At 45.8% G+C, this 17,873-nt stretch overlaps 1 protein-coding gene across 2 annotated transcripts in view; it reads left to right on the top strand.

Moving 5' to 3' along the window:
- The window catches only part of sspn (sarcospan (Kras oncogene-associated gene)), a 107,896-nt gene extending 94,363 nt beyond the window's left edge, over positions 1 to 13,533 (top strand). For both annotated transcript variants that reach the window (XM_068059697.1, XM_068059696.1), the window contains one exon: positions 10,625 to 13,533. In XM_068059697.1, the coding sequence (XP_067915798.1) occupies positions 10,625 to 10,990 (366 nt within the window). In that variant the 3' untranslated portion in view covers positions 10,991 to 13,533. The remainder of the gene's footprint in view (positions 1 to 10,624) is intronic.
- Positions 13,534 to 17,873: the final 4,340 nt, after the last annotated feature.

Here is a 17,873-nt window from a genome sequence, read left to right as displayed (position 1 = left end):
TGATAACACTTCAAAAATACTCTTTAGCCATGAATTGCTTTGGAATGTCCTCAGGTCCATTTCTCCTTTACACAGCAGGCTAGTCATCTTGTATCAAACAATAAGGGTCCCATAGTCTGAAACACTGACCAGGGATAGAATGAACCCTTAAGTGAGTAACCAAAGCACCCTGCATGACATTAGTGAGAAGTTCTGAAAGAGCAAGCTCCTGGATATTCAACCTCCTTGCTCTCTCACCTTGTAACATGAGACATTCTGGCGGTCATCAGGACACCAAAATCAGGCCCATATATGGGACCCGAGCCCACCCATGTCATCAGAGAACCCTCCAGCGCAACCTTCCGGGAGGTGGACTCCTAGCTGACCTCCCCTGTCCTCGTCGTTCTATTAAGGATGGCAGGCAGGCTCCCAATGCTGCACACCCAATCAGAAGGCCCACAGTGATGTCAGGCCAGCAGCCTCACCAGGAATGGTGGGCACTGCCAAGGCAGGCAGGCGAGTGCAAGGGAGTCTCAACGTGGAGCTGCCCTCAGCTGGCTGCATCGAAGTTATAAATCAACAGGTGTGAAGCAGGAAGCGCCATCGAGTCGCAGGGGAAATCCCTCCGCATACCTATTCACTGATGGGGCTGCGGCCTTTCATTCCCACGGTCCTGTGATTGGAGCCTCTGCCTCCGTTGGCCTCCTCCATTGGACTAATTGGCTGTCCACCTGCAGGGAGCGGGCAGCTGGCCTGGTTCCCAGCCTGGCCCTGGGAAAGTCCCCTGGAGGCGGGAATGTGTTGGGATGGTCTTCACGCTGATCCCCCTTATTTTCCTGCTCCCACCCTCCCAACCCACGTCCAACCCTGCCTCCCTGGGGCCAGGGAAATCTAACTCTTTGACTCTGGCATGCAAAGGAATTCTTGCTGGGGTCTGTTGCTGAACTAGGTCCAGCTGAGGAAGCCTAATGTGTAGACATGATCCATGTTGAAATTACATGGAACAGACAGCACAGAAACTGGCCCATGTCGGTGTTTATGCTCCAGATGACCTTGCATCTACCCCTCTTCATCTCACCCTTTCAGTATAATAACAGAAACAACAAGCTTTAATATATTGTAACCATCTGTTCCTCTCTGCTTCATGTACTTATCTAACTTCCCTTTAATTGCATCTATGCTATTCACCCACTCCATGTAGTTGTGAGTTCCACATTCTCACCACTCTCTGGATAAAGAGGTTTCTCCTGAATTCCTTATTGGATTTATTAGTGACTAGCTTATATTTATGGCCCTCGGTTTTCGTCTCCCCGACAAGTGGAAACATCTTGAAGTGATTAACAGTGCTGTCGTTGAATATGATAGAATAGTGGTTGCAGTAAAGAAGTATTAGGGTAAAAGGTTGTGAATTCAAATTCCCCTCAGCGCAACTGGGGAAATTTAAATTCACTAAAATCTGGTAACTTGTGGGCTGGTAGATTGATGTAAAAACAATAATGCTATTCATGGTCTGCTCTCCCTCTGGCTCAGTGGTAATGCTTTTCCTTGTAAGTCAGGAGATTATGGGTTCAATTTCTACGTTATCTATCCAGTGTAGAACTGAAGGAGAGCTGCCCTACTGGAGGAGCTATTTTTTTAGTGCCTCCACAGGCAGCTCCTGCTGAGAATGTTGATTTACTACTTCTGGCTCCACGGGAAGAGATTTTTTCAAAGAAAAATACGAACATACGAATTAGGAGCAGTAGTAGGCCACTCAGCCCCTCAAGCCTGCTCCACCATTCAATAAAATCATGGCTGATCTGATTGTGACCTCAATTCCACATTCCCGCCTACTCCCGATAACCTTTCACCCCCTTGCTTGTCAAGAATCTATCTACCTCTGCTTCCACTGCCTTTTGAGGAAGAGAGTTCCAAAGACTCAATAATTAATTCACGTTACTTACAAATTAGTTGGAAGCTGTGGCATTGTGGGGGGCCGTGGGAGGATGCTGAAGAATACTGAGCAGAGCAGGTGGGACGACTGACTAGTTTCTGGATGGGGTCCTTCAATCTGCAGTAGGCTCCTAATTTTCATAATTAAGAGGTCTAATGCTTGTTTCAGGTGTCCAAGAACTTAGCAGATTGGGCACAGTCTGTCCCACTGCTAAACTGGTTTGTTTTGCACTTGTTTTGCACCTCAAAACTGGGCGCAAAGTGCACCAGCTTCTACCCCTTAAATTAAATGGGCAGGGTTCTGCCCATCGTGGATCCAACCATGAGCAGGCCTCTCTCTTTTTAAACAGGACAGTTAACCTCTGGCTGAGAGACAGGAACACAGTTCTACTGGCCCAAACCCAGATCTGTGCAAGTGTAACCCTCAGAGAATCTTCTCACATGACGTCCAACTAAATTTAGCCCTTACAGCTTCATTCAGCCCCCAGTTTACTGAGAAAATCAAGGCTGAATCTGGGTGGGGAAACTATGGTACAAGCGCTTAGCTCAGCAGCACTTAAAACAATATCTAAATTAGGCAATTAATCAATATTTGATGTTCTGGGGGATTAAATGACCACACTTGGTGCAATTGTCTGCTCCACTGAAGGTACATGTGTTACAATGCTTGTTTTTTCTGCATCACCAATTAGTGGCCAATTGTCACTCATTCTGCTTGGAATATGACCCATCCCTTTCCATCATATATTGGTTGTGGTGGTTGAGGGGGTGTTGCTGGGGGGAAGGGGAGTGCCAGCTCTGTGCCAACCTGCAATTTAAAAGTGTTCAAATGGTACACTGGATTTCCTACAAACCTTTTCAGTGCTAACATAAGAGAGACAGCACTATCATTCCCCATCCTCCAGCAGTAAAATTGGATCACGCACTGCCCATTTTCGGGTGAAAAACAGGCGTTTCCACTCCAGAAATGAGTCGCATGCCAGATTGATTAGGGTTGTCGATAGTCTCCTAGGGTGCCCCGCCTGAAACTGGTGTGAGACATGTTGCCTATTCAGTGCTCCCCTCGGTTCCACATTAAAACTGCAGCACAGTGGCGCAGTGGTTAGCACTGCAGCCTCACAGCTCCAGCGACCTGGGTTCAATTCTGGGTACTGCCTGTGCGGAGTTTGCAAGTTCTCCCTGTGACCGTGTGGGTTTTCGCCGGGTGCTCCGGTTTCCTCCTACAGCCAAAGATTTGCAGGTTGATAGGTAAATTGGCCATTATAAATTGCCCCCTAGTGTAGGTAGGTGGTAGGGGAATATAGGGACAGGTGAGGATGTGGTAGGAATATGGGATTAGTGTAGGATTAGTATAAATGGGTGGTTGATGGTTGGCACAGACTCGGTGAGCCGAGTCTAAATAAATAAGCTGCTGGTCCAACTTGTGGCTCCTCTCTCAATTATCCCCCCTTCTTTGATCTACATTGGGCCCACTGCCAGTGTTCTAGCTGGCAGATCGTTCCCCATCCCCCACCCTTTCACAAGAGCGGCAATTTACCGCTAGAAACCAGAGTTTGCCAGGGTTATACGAACAAGTTTGGCAGATTAATTTGCTATGGTCCTGCTGCCAGATCTTTATGCTTGTGCATCCTGTGCTGTCCAGGAGTTCAGGCGTGATCCAATTCCGAGCCCCAAGTAACTGGGAAGTGCAACTATGCACACGAGTAGAGCTCTTTGTCCTTGATTTCAGTGCAGCCTGGAGCAGCGTGCAGCAGGCAGTATAACTCCAGTATGCTTTTCGCAGGTACAGGTACTTCACTGTGGCGAGAAAATTGGCAAGCAAAAAATTACATTTGGCTTAAAGAATTTCTATTGCACCTTTCAACAGACACAGGAGCACATTATCCATAAAGTACTTTAGAAATGTAATCACTGTTATAATGTAAGAAAACACAACAGCCATTTTGCACACAATCAGGTCCCACAAACAGTAATGAGATATATGACCAGATAATGTTTTAGTGATATTGGCCAGGACACTAGGAGAACGCCTCTGCTCTCCTTCGGAATAGTGACATGGCATCGATCATGTCCACCTGAACAGGATGACGGACCTCCATTTAATGCCATATTTGAAAGATGGCACCTCGCTAGTGCAGCATCCCCTCAGTACTGCACTTGGACTGTCAGCCTGGATTATGTGCTCAAGTGTCTGATGTGGGACACTGAAGATTCCTTGTCGAACTTTTCGCGATATTTCTAAGTGATTTTTAAACAACAACAACTTGTATTTACATAGCACCTTTAACATAGTAAAACATCCCAAGATGCTTTTCCCAAGCATAGGGCAGGCGGTGGCATAGTGGTATTATCACTGGGATAGTAACCCAGAGACCCAGGGTATTCCTCTGGGGACATGGGTTCGAATCCCACCACAGCAGAAGGTGGAATTTGAATTTAATTAATAAATCTGGAAATAAAAGCTAGTCTAATGATGGCCATGAAACCATTGACAATTGTTGTAAAAACCCATCTGGTTCACTAATGTCCTTTAGGGAAGGAAATCTGCTGTCCTTACCTGGTCTGGCCTATATGTGACTCCAGACCCACAACAATGTGGTTGACTCTTAAATGCCCTCTGAAATGACCTAGCAAGCCACTCAGTTGTACCTAACCGCTACAAAGTCAATAAAAAGGAATGGAACCGGACGGACCACCCGGCATCGACCTAGGCACCGGAAACGACAACGGCAAACCCAGCCCTGTCGATCCTGCAAAGTCCTCCTTACGAACATCTGGGGGCTTGTGCCAAAGTTGGGAGAGCTGTCCCACAGACTGCAGCAGCCTGACATAGTCATACTCACGGAATCATACCTTACAGACAATGTCCCAGACACTGCCATCACCATCCCCGGGTATATCCTATCCCACCGGCAGGACAGACCCAGTACAGTAGGGAGGGAGTTGCCCTGGGAGTCCTCAACATCGACTCCAGACCCCGTGAAGTCTTATGGCATCAGGTCAAACATGGGCAAGGTAACCTCCTACTGATTACCACCTACCACCCACTCTCAGCTGATGACTCAGTACTCCTCCATGTTGAACACCACTTGGAGGAAGCACTGAGGGTGGCAAGGGCACAAAATGTACTCTGGGTGGGGGACTTCAATGTCCATCACCAAGAGTGGCTCGGTAGCACCACTACTGACCGAGCTGGCCGAGTCCTAAAGGACATCGCTGCTAGACTGGGTCTGCGGCAGGTGGTGGGAGAACCAACATGAGGGAAGAACATACTAGACCTCGTCCTCACCAATCTGCCTGACGCACATGCATCTGTCTATGACGGTAGTGGTAGGAGTGACCACCGCACAGTCCTTGTGGAGACTAAGTCCTGCCTTCACATTGAGGATACCGTCCTTTGTGTTGTGTGGCACTATCACCGTGCTAAATGGGATAGATTTCGAACAGATCTAGCAATGCAAAACTGGGCATCCATGAGTCGCTGTGGGCCATCAGCAGCAGCAGCAGAATTGTACTCAACCACAATCTGTAACCTCATGACCCGGCATATGCCCCACTCTACCATTACCATCAAGCCAGGAGACCAACCCTGGTTCAATGAAGAGTGCAGGAGGGCATGCCAGGAGAAGCACCAGGCATACCTCAAAATGAGGTGTCAACTTGGTGAAGCTACAGCCCAGGACTACTTGCATGCCAAACTGCATAAGCAGCATGCGATGGACAGAGCTAAGCGATCCCATAACCAACGGATCAGATCTGAGCTCTGCAGTCCTGCCACATCCAGCCATGAATGGTGGTGGACAATTAAACAACTAACTGGAGGAAGTGGCTCCACAAATATCCCCATCCTCAATGATGGGGGAGCCCAGCACACCAGTGTGAAAGATAAGGCTGAAGCATTTGCAACAATCTTCAGCCAGAAGTGCCGAGTCGATGATCCATCTCGGCATCCTCCTGAGGTTCCCAGCATCACAGATGCCAGACTTCAGCCAATTCGCTTCACTCCGTGTGATATCAAGAAACGACTGAAGGCACTGGATACTGCAAAAGCTATGGGCCCTGACAATATTCCGGCAATATTCCGGCTCCAGAACTTGCCGCGCCCCTAGCCAAGCTGTTCCACTACAGCTACAACACTGGCATCTACCCTGCAATGTGGAAAATTGCCCAGGTATATCCTGTACACAAAAAGCAGGACAAGTCCAACCCAGCCAATTACCGCCCCATCAGCCTACTCTCAATTATCAGTAAAGTGATGGAAGGTATCATCAACAGTGCCATCAAGTGGCACTTGCTTAGCAATAACCTGCTCAGTGACACTCAGTTTGGGTTCCACCAGGGCCACTCAGCTCCTGATCTCATTACAGCCTTGGTTCAAACTTGGACAAAAGAGCTGAACTCAAGAGGTGAGGTGACTGCCCTTGATATCAAGGCAGCATTTGATCAAGTATGGCATCAAGGAGCCCTAGCAAAACTGAGGTCAATGGGAATCAGGGGGAAAACCCTCTGCTGCCTGGAGTCATACCTAGCGCAAAGGAAGATGGTTGTGGTTGTTGGAGGTCAATCATCTCAGCTCCAGGACATCACTGCAGGAGTTCCTCAGGGTAGTGTCCTAGGCCCAACCATCTTCAGCTGCTTCATCAATGACCTTCCTTCAATCATAAGGTCAGAAGTGGGGATGTTCGCTGATGATTGCACAATGTTCAGCACCATTCGTGACTCCTCAGATACTGAAGCAGTCCGTGTAGAAATGTAGCAAGACCTGGACAATATCCAGGCTTGGGCTGATAAGCGGCAAGTAACATTCGCGCCACACAAGTGCCAGGCAATGACCATCTCCAACAAGAGAGAATCTAACCATCTGCCCTTGACATTCAATGGCATTACCATCACTGAATCCCCTACTATCAGCATCCTAGGGGCTACCATTGACCAGAAACTGAACTGGAGTAGCCATATAAATGCCGTGGCTACAAGAGCAGGTCAGAGGCTAGGAATCCTGTGGCGAGTAACTCACCTCCTGACTCCCAAAGGCCTGTCCAAGGCAAGGCACAAATCAGGAGTGTGATGGAATACTCTCCAATTGCCTGGATGGGTGCAGCTCCAACAACACTCAAGAAGCTCAACATCATCCAAGACAAAGCAGCCCGCTTGATTGGCACCCCATCTACAAACAGTCACTCCCTCCATCACCGACGCACAGTGGCAGCAGTGTGTACCATCTACAAGATGCACTGCAGCATTGAACCAAGGCTCCTTAGACAGCACCTTCCAAACCCGCGACTTCTACCAACTAGAAGGACAAGGGCAGCAAATACATGGGAACACCACCACCTGCAAGTTCCCCTCCAAGTCACACACCATCCTGACTTGGAACTATATTGCCGTTCCTTCACTGTCGCTGGGTCAAAATCCTCGAACTCCCTTCCTAACAGCACTGTGGGTGTACCTACCTCACATGGACTGCAGCAGTTCAAGAAGGCAGCTCACCACCACTTTCTCAAGGGCAATTAGGGATGGACAATAAATGCTGGCCTGGCCAGCGACACCCACATCCCATGAATGAATAAAAAAAAAATTATCAAACAAAATTTGGCATTGAGCAATGGGAGATATTTGGTCAGATGACCAAAAGCCTGGTCAAAGAGCCAGGTTTTAAGGAGCGTCTTAAAAAGCGGAAAGCAAGGTAAAGAGGCAGAGAGATGTAGGAAAGGAATTCGGGCCCAGGCAACTGAAGACACGACCTCCAATGGTAGAGCAATTAAAATCAGGGATGCTGAAGAGGCCAGAATTGGAACAGCACAGATATCGTGCAGGGTTGTGGGGCTGGATTACAGAGATAGGTAAGGACGAGCCCATGGAAGGATTTAAAAACTAAGGTGAGAGTTTTTAAACTGTGTGTGATGATGTTTCCCCTTTTAACACTTGTGGAGTCAAACCCTATTCTGGATGTTAAATCCTATAGCAAGGCCCTTTTAATAAGCACAGCCTGTGCTCAGCAATCTGACTTGATTAATGATCACTGGTGTGTGAATTTTCTCTTTCAGTTGTGAGGACTCAGTAATGCACCAGATTGACACACTGTCCCGTCAGATCTGAACCACATTTTGACTGACAGAATAAAAACCGTGGGACCTAAATTCTTCTTGGCCTGTAGGGAAGAATGGCAGCTTATTTTACACTCTGTCTAATTTCCTTTTACTTCAGTTGACTGTTGATTTGCTGTTGCCCATTTTGTGTTATTGTCCAAGATGAATTTATACTGCTTTGTCTCTCTGAGGAAATGAGGTTGGAAAATGCATTTCAAGTCCTTAGCAAGTGTGGGTCTTTTACATGCAACTGCCTAAATTGTCATCCTCACCTGGAGAACCAATAGAATAACTGGTACAGGGGATGGGCAAATTCCCATTAGTGCAGGAAAATAGAAAGGTAGATTGTTGGGGCAGACTAGAGGGAACTTTCTTCTCTGTTATACCCGATCTACAGCAGGTACGGCAGTATAATGACTTTATTACTGGACTAGTAATCCTGAGCCCCCGACTAATAACCCAATGGATGTGAGTTTAAATTTCATCGGAGCAGTTTGAGAATTTAAATTCCGATTAGAAAATCTGGAAATAAAAAGTTGTTGGATTGTCATTAAAAACCCAGCTGGTTCGTCAGTGTCTTAGAGGGAAGGAAACCCACCATCACTACTCGGTCTGGCCTATATGTGACTCCATACCCACACCAATTCTGGTTGACTGCTCTCCAAAGTGGCCCTAGCAAGCCACTCAGTTGTATCAAACTGAGTAACAGCTTCACCGCCTGGACCGCAGAGGTCTGAGAAGAATGCCCACTTTCCCAGGGTAACTAGGCGTGGGCAATAAATGCTGGCCTTACCAGTGATGCCCACATCCTGAGAATGAATTTTGAAGAACCGTATTTGATATGAAGTGACAGCTCTCGCCTGGATGAGCCCAAAGTTCATTGAATAAAAATGCAAATTTAAAAGCTATCCTAACGCTGGGTCCCATTTGTTGTTCCATTTCTGCCCAAATGTCTTGGTTTTAAAGCAAATCTTTGCTTGTTGAAAAATATCACTGTCCAAGCGTCTGGATGCCTGATATTCCAGCACTCCTGGGCAACTGGTTTTTCAAAACCAGTTTTCAAAACCTTCTGATGAAAGGTCACGGACCTGAAACGTTAACTCTGCTTCTCTCTCCACAGATGCTGCCAGATCTGCTGAGTATTTCCAGCACTTTCTGTTTTTATTTCAGATTTCCAGCACCTGCAGTATTTTGCTTTTATTTTAGTGGTTTTTCAAAACCACTCGTTGTTGCGGTTTGTTCACGCACACACTTAGTGGATTTCTTGTGAACTGCTTCAATTTAAACTTGTTTTAGTAGCCAGCTTGCTGCATTATATTTTACAGTGACATCCGTGATAGTTTATTGTTAATGGAATGTCTGAATGCACTTTTCGATACAGAAAGTAAGAGCTGTTTGTTTTAATGGCAGATCTGAATGCTTTATCTTGCCTACTTTTTCATTCTAACCCATTATGTAACTTTTATTTTTAATGTTGAACCATTAAGAATCATATGTTTAATTTTGAGAGATCATTGTAATGCAGGGAAGTTGCTTTGGCTGAAATCTGAACCACCAAATAGCATTCTGTACTTTTGCTTTGACTGATGGTTTAGGATAATGACTCCAAAGTGTAACCCAGATCTTCCACAGATGTCTGGATAGTGGAACTATGATATATTGCACAGGCTCACGGTCAATGAGGTCCGTGATGAGGGTCTAGACGGAAGAAAACAAATGAGCTGTAGCTGCACGCTGGTGAGATTTTCCAACCTCCGGGCACTCGTCAGCAACTGACAATTTGCCAGAGAGGCACGGGATACTAGTTGCATAACAGCTGGTGAGAGTAGGCATCAGTATGTCAGTATTGGTGTGAGCTCCAGAAACATTTTCTATGGAACAGTATCTCCGAGTCCCAACTGATGGAAATGCGAAAAGTCCGCCTGGAAAATTGCCCAAACAACCTTAGTCGATTATTCAGCAGAGACGTACATATGAACAGACAAAAATTGTCCATCCAACCTGTCCGTATAGTGATGATGCCTTTTACTATTGGCTTAAGTACCTACGCTCCCACAACTGACGCACAGTGGCGGCAGTGTGTACCATCTACAAGATGCACTGCAGCAAATCACTGAGGCTTCTTTGGCACCCCTTCCAAACCTGCGACCTCCACCACCTAGAAGGACAAGGGCAGCAGATGCATGGGAGCACCACCTCCTGCAAGTTCCCCTCCAAGCCACACACCATCCTGACTTGGGCATATATTGCTTGTCACTTCGTTGTCACTGGATCGAAATCCTGCACTCCCTACCTAACAGCACTGTGTGGGGTACCTTCACAATATGCACTGCCGTGGTTCCAGAAGAAGGCATCACTACCTTCTCAAGGGCAATTAGATATAAGCAATAAATGCTTACCTTGTCAACAACCCCCACATCCCAAGAATGAATAATTAAAAAAATACACAAGGACAGGAGTAGGCCATTCAGCCCCTTGAGCCTGTTCTGCCATCCTATTAGATCTTGGTCTACCTGCACCTCAACTCCCTGTAAAAGGGGAACATTGAACAGTGATAAAGCTAAGTTAAAGTAACTTAAATCTGTGCTACTTTCAACTAGAATGCATTTGCCTTCTTTCCACAGCTGATCTACTTCTTGCTGTGTGCCCTTGGCCTGATACTCTGTATCTCAGCTGTGGCTTTTGCAGCTCACCATTATAACCAGATCACCAAATTCACCTGCCAGATGAATGCAGACCAGTGTGTATGCAAGCAGGATCCGAATGATCAGATAGCGAGGACCTTCCAGTACAATGATGTGTCTGACTGTGCGTCTGTCACCAGAACTATCAAACTCTACCTGCTCCTACAGATGGTTCTCAACTTAACCTTGGCCATTATCTGCCTTCTGGGATGTTACGTGATGTGGAAACACAGATACCAGGTATTCTTTGTCGGCCTTCTCTACCACCCCTTTAAGAGCAGCAATCAACAGCAGCAGAAGGTATAACCTAGATAGGGTGGAGTTAGCAGAGGACTGATATCTATCTAACCTTGTACCCAATGCACGTTTGTGGAAAAGATGAGAAATTACTCCAGCATTAATTACTTTTTTGAAACAAAAACTTGATTGTATTAATGAAAGTGTGCGTGATTTTAAAAATGTTTTACTTATGCAGGACAGTGTGTTTTAAGGAAGTGAATGATTTAAAAGTGGTCCCATTATTGCAGGCCCATTACCTGCAGTACTGGCATTCAATGGCTTGTGTGCTACAATATAGTGTACCCATGCGAGACTTACAGTAAAACTATTCTGGCTACACTTTGCTCAGAGTAAAATCCCAAGAGGATTTTTTAAACGCATTATCAAGAAGTAAGAGGTTAATTTGTATGCTGTAAAATGATATGTAGATTTCAAATTCAAATGTGTTTGGCTCTGAGCAGTTAAAAGGCGGATTGTCACTGCGGGGCTTTTCAGGCAGCCACAGTCTCTGGATTTGCCTGAGTAACTGTGCAATACAGAAATGATTCATGTCCCATACTGCAAAACAATTTTTATTCTTCCCATTTTGAATCTTTTCGGTCAGTCCTTTCCTGGCAGGGCAGGGTGTGTCTCCTCACAGGCCTTTGAATACCTCTGTTGTGAGCCCTTGCTCGTAGCCCTGAGGACGTCTCCCATCGGTTTCATAGAATCACAGAATTGTTACAGTGCAGAAGGAGGCCATTGGCCCATTTTGTCTGCACTGGCTCTCCGAAAGAGCAATTCACTCAGTTCTGTTCCCTCGCTGTCTCCTTGTAACCCTGCATATTCTTACGGAATCACACCTTCCCTGGGGAGAGCAGTTGGACTCCATTCTTTGCTGGTAGGACCACGATTTTGAATTCAGTAGGTGTGAAGGATGTGTGAAAATTAGCTTACAAGGCACCAGTTTTTTCAAACCAGCTCGTAAGTTGACAATGCCCCTTTCAGTTACTAAAGAAATCCAATGATAATTTGCCATTAAATTATGCTTCAACTTGATTATGGAACACTGAAAATGTAGCTCACAAGTATATCTGAGAATGGGTCAACGCAAAGTCTTAGTGCAAAATCCACTCATATTTTGAGATAACTAGCTAACCACTTTCATGTGCCTTCACGTGATCACCATCTGCGCCTTGCAACAGTGGTGCTCTATTGCAGTACAGGCACTTGGATGGATGTCTGACAATCTCAAAAAGAAGTAACATTGCACACAAACACAGACAGGAACATATACAGACAGACACACACACACAGACAGACACACACAAACACAGACATGTCTCACATACACACACACACACAGACAGACACACACACAGACACACACATGGACACAAAAATACAGACAGACAGACATAAACACGGACATGTCTCACATACACACACAGATACACACAAACATACACACAGACAGACACACACGGACACAAAAATACAGACATACACAAACACAGACATGCCTCACACACACACACACAGATACGTATACACACACAGACAGACACACATACACACAGATACAGATGCACACATGGACAAAGGCACACACAAACCACTGACAAGGCCAGGCACACAGAGAGACACAGACACAGACACACACACACTGACATACAAACACAAAGGCACATGCAAGTCACACAAACATGGACACACATTGACACACACACACAGATACATACACACACATTGACACAAACACATACATACACCAAGACCTCGAAACACACAGTCAGCTACCCTATCCCAATATCTGCCTCTGCTCCAATCCATTTCAGGTTGCTGCAAGGAGGCGGGCAGACAAACTTTAATGGACAAAACAAAAATACGAGGGCCAAATTCACAACACATAGAAATGTGGATTAATGGCCAAAACAGCACAGACCCATAACCATCTCCTGTAGAATGGAAACTTGAGCAGAGTGCTCATTTATAACCCTGCCTATTTCTAATTTTTAAAAACGGGGAGTTATTTTCTGGGCTGGGAGTGGGTGTCGGAGGCATGTGACAATTTCATTCTGAATTTTTTTTTAAAGTCCAACATATTTTAACAAGGTGAATTTTTAAATACAACAATCAGGAACACAGCAAATGATGCAAAATAAAATTCCTCACAAACAGTTGCTATTTACTGAAACTTTAATACAAAACCACTGTACTCTTAACTTAGTTTTATTACATTATCAACATCTGTGGCTCACAATTATTTTGCATGCATGTTTTGAGGGATCGTTTTCCTTCAACATACCACCAACTGTTGTGTAACAGGATTAGAGTGTTGTTTTCCCTGTTGCATATTCCCTACTGCCCTCAGATGTAAAACACACAATTCGACAAAAGCATGAGAAAGCTTCAGTTTTATTTACAAACCGTTGCCTGTGTAGCTTGGCCCTCTTGTTATGTTGCTCACATGATATATTAAATAATATTTAAGTCAATATCCTACCAGGACTTTTTCTGGATCTTACATGTAAGCATTAACATCTGTTGTAGCAATTTTCTATACAATCTTTGTGTTAAAAAGATTTATTTTCTCTGCAAAATTTATAAAAATAAAAATTGTTAATTCATATGCTGTTGTTTGTTTTACATTGGCTCTGATTTTTGTCATTCTCCTTTATGTAATGTTTGATGGGCACATTATGTAGTTTATAGGAACTGTGCAAAAGCACTGTTCAAAACCGAATTGGTTAATGAGTACACCCCACCCCTGCAATGCTATGAACTTTGACACCACCCTGCAACCTTTGCACTGTCTTTTTTCTCTGTCCTATGCAGACCGGCCACACATGCAGTGTTTTCCTTATCCTGTTCATTCTTCCTTATCTTCTATCTTTCACCCTGTCCTGAAATCTCTCCACCCCTTTTCCTACCATAGCCACGGCCTTTCCCATTCCCTGCAGCAACTCGCCAAGGCTTCTTCAGCAGCATCTTCCAAACCAGCCGGAACGACAAGAGCAACGGATCTATGGAAATACCATCACTTCCAAGTCACAATCCATCCCGACTTGGAAATGTATCGCGATTTCTTCATTGTCACTGGGAGAAAATCCTGGATCTCCCTACCCAACAGCACTGTGGGCACGCCTTCATCACACAGACTCCAGCGGTTCAAGAAAAAGGCCCACCATCACCTTCCCAAGGACAACTAAGGATGGGCAGTAAATGCAGCCTTGCCACCAATGCCCATATCCCGAGAGTGAGTTAAAAAGAAATACTCTCTCCCATTTCTTTGACCTTGTGTTTTTCCCTTTCTCCACATCTGTTTCTTCTAATAATTCCCAGCCCTACGTTACTCTCTCCCCTTTCTGTCTCATTTATACATAGATGTTACAACATGAAAACAGGCTTTTCGGCCCAACCAGTCTGTGCGGGTGTTTACCCGCCCTGTGCCCATATAACTTAACTCTTACCCTTTGTCCATCTATCCCATCCACTCTTAACTGTTAACACAGGGGGAGTTTTTAATCACCTGACCCGCAGGGAGCGAGAATCTCCACAGCGTGTGTGTGATGTCACCCATTGGTTTCCCCCGCCTGGAAGCCAGTCTGATGGACAGGTTTAGCTTGCAGTCGGATGGGGAGCCAGTCAGTGAAGACTACTGGAACAGGTAGTCATGCCGGGGGGCTTGATTGTTGGTGGGAATTAGGAAGGTCACTTAGGGTGGGAGGAGGGTGGTTCCATCAGTGGGGCTGCTGATATGGGGGCTGGGGGGTTGGTGGGATAGGAAGTTCTGGGCCCTGAGAAAGGCAATGTTAGAAGTCTTGTGTTGGAGGAATTGGAGGCCTCGTGGTAGGAGGAGTTTGGAGGCCTTGTGAGTTCAGGGGCAGGGGAGGAAGCAGAGGCCTCACGGGGAATGCCAGTTGGGGCACGGGGCTGGAATGGTGGAGGCTTCTCAGGCAGGGACCAGGATCCAGGAAGTAAGTGTGAAGGCACTCATCTCCTGAATCCATCAATTTGTCACCTCAATAAAGCTGCCGGGTTTCCCAACACTCAGGAACCCGGACAACAACTGAGACTGAGCGAGACCGGCAGTGTTTAAAAGTGCAGCGGCAGCGGGAAGGAGCGAGACTGAGCGAGACCGGCAGAGTTTAAAAGTTTAAAAAGCCAACAGTGACGTCACAGGAGAGCTGCAAGGTGATTGGATGGTGAGTCACTGCTGTTAGGGAATAGCTCTAAATAGCTGGGTATAATCTAAGAAAGGTTTAAAAGTTTAAAGTTTTTTTTTGAAGGGAGTTCTGTAGTAATAAGGACCAGGGAAGAAGGGCTCTTGAGTAACTGATATTATTGGACATTAAGATCTTCCAGAAGGTTTAATTTAATTTAAAGGGTTAAGTCACGGCAGGAGAGCTCAAAGCCATGGTGTGCTCCTCGTGCTCCATGTCAGAAGCCGGGAACATTTCCAGTGCCCGGGACCAGCATATGTGCAGGAAATGTGTCCAGCTGCAGTGCCTGGAAGCCCAGGTTTCGGAGCTGGAGCGGCAGCTGGGGACACTGTGGAGCATCTGCAAGACGGACAGAATCGTGGACAGCACATATAGAGAGGTGGTAACACCGCAGGCTCTGACCCCAAAGGCAGGACGGGAATGGGTGACCACCAGGCAGAGCAAGAGGACTAGGCAGGTAGTTCAGGAATCTCCTGTGGCTATTCCCCTGCAAAATAGGTATACTGCTTTGGATACTGTTGGGGGGAATGGCCTCTCAGGGGAAAGCAACAACAGCCCAATTCGTTGCATCATGGTTGGCTCTGCTGCACTGGGGAGGAGTAAAAGGTGTGTGAATGCAATAGCTGTAGGGGATTCAATTGTAAGGGGAATAGATAGGCGTATCTGTGGCCGTAAAAGAGACCCCAGGATGATATGTTGCCTCCTTGGTGCTAGGGTCAAGGATGTCTCAGAGCGGTTACAGGACATTCTGAAGGGGGAGGGTGAACAGCCAGTGGTCGTGGTACACATTGGCACAAACGATATAGGTAAAAAAAAGGATGAGGTCCTAAAAGCAGAATATAGGGAACTAGGAAGTAAGTTGAAAAGTAGGACCTCAAAGGAAGTGATCTCAGGATTACTACCAATGCCACGTGCTAGTCAGAGTAGAAATAGCAGGATATATGGGATGAATACATGGCTGAAGAGATGGTATGAGGGGGAGGGTTTTAGATTCCTGGGGCATTGGGACCGGTTCTGGGGGAGGTGGGACCAGCACAAACTGGACGGGTTACACCTGGGCAGGACCGGGACTGATGTCCTAGGGGGAGTTTTTGCAAGAGTGGTTGGGGAGGGTTTAAACTAAAATGGCAGGGGGATGGGAACCTTTGCAAGGAGTCGGAGGAGGGGGGATCAAAGACAAGAACAAAAGACAAGTAAGGGGAATAAGAAAAGTGATTGGCAGAGAAATCAAAGGCCAGAATCAAACAGGGCCACAGTGAAAAATAGTAGGAAGGGGACAAGTAATGTTAAAAAGACAAGCCTTAATGCTTTGTGCCTTAACGTGCGGAGCATTTGCAATAAAGTGGATGAATTAATCGCGCAAATAGATGTAAACGGGTATAATATAGTCAGGATTACGGAGACATGGCTGCAGGGTGACCAGGGATGGGAAATGAACATCCAGGGATATTCAATATTTGGGAAGGACAGACAAAAAGCAAAAGGTGGTGGAGTTGCATTGCTGGTTAAAGAGGAAATTAACACAATAGTGAGGAAAGATATTAGCTCTGACGATGTGGAATCTGTATGGGTAGAGCTGAGAAACACTAAGGGGCAAAAAATGTCAGTGGGGATTGTATATAGACCCCCAAACTGTAGTGGTGATGTTGGGAATGGCATTAAACAAGAAATTAGAGATGCATGCGATAAAGGAACATCTGTAATTATGGGTGACTTTAATCTGCATATAGATTGGGCAAATCAAATTAGTCACAATACCGTAGAGGAGGAATTCTTGGACCAATACGTTGAGGAACCAACTAGAGAACAGGCCATCCTAGACTGGGTATTGTGTAATGAGAGAGGAATTATTGACAATCTAGTGGTGCGAGACCCTTTGGGGACGAGCGACCATAATATGATAGAATTCTTCATCAAGATGGAGAGTGATGTAGTTGAGTCTGAGACAAGGGTCCTGAATCTTAGTAAAGGAAACTATGAAGGTAGAGGTACAAGTTGGCCATGACGGATTGGGAAACGTTAGTTAAAGGGATGATGGTGGATAGGCAATGGCAAACATTTAAAGAGCGCATGGATGAACTGCAACAATTGTTTATCCCTGTCTGGCACAAAAGTAAAACAGGAAAGGTAGCCAAACCATGGCTTACAAGGGAAATTAGAGCTAGCATTAGATCCAAGGAAGAGGCATATAAATTTGCCAGGAAAAACTACAGACCTGAGGATTGGGAGCAGTTTAGAATTCAGCAAAGGAGGACCAAGGGATTATTAAGAAGGGGAAAATAGAGTACGAGAGCATGCTTGTGGGGAACATAAAACTGACTAAAAGTTTCTATAGGTATGTGAAGAGAAAAAGATTGGTGAAGACAAATGTAGGTCCCTGACAGTCAGAAACAGGGGAATTTATAATGGGGAATAAAGAAATGGCTGACCAACTAAATGCATACTTTGGTTCTGTCTTCACAAAGGAGGACACAAATATCATACCAGAAATATTGGGGAACACAGGGCTTAGTGAGAGAGAGGAACTGAAAGAAATCAATATTAGTAGAGCAATGGTGTTGGGGAAATTGATGGGATTGAAGGTTGATAAATCCCCAGGTATGCATCCCAGAGTACTTAAGGAAGTGGCCCCAGAAATAGTGGATGCATTGGTGGTCATCTTCCAAGAATCTATAGACTCTGGAACAGTTCCTACAGATTGGAGG

This window comes from Heterodontus francisci, chromosome 27 (assembly GCF_036365525.1).
Source record: "Heterodontus francisci isolate sHetFra1 chromosome 27, sHetFra1.hap1, whole genome shotgun sequence".
Classification (NCBI taxonomy): Eukaryota; Metazoa; Chordata; class Chondrichthyes; order Heterodontiformes; family Heterodontidae; genus Heterodontus; species Heterodontus francisci.
This window is presented reverse-complemented; position numbering and strand designations above follow the sequence as displayed.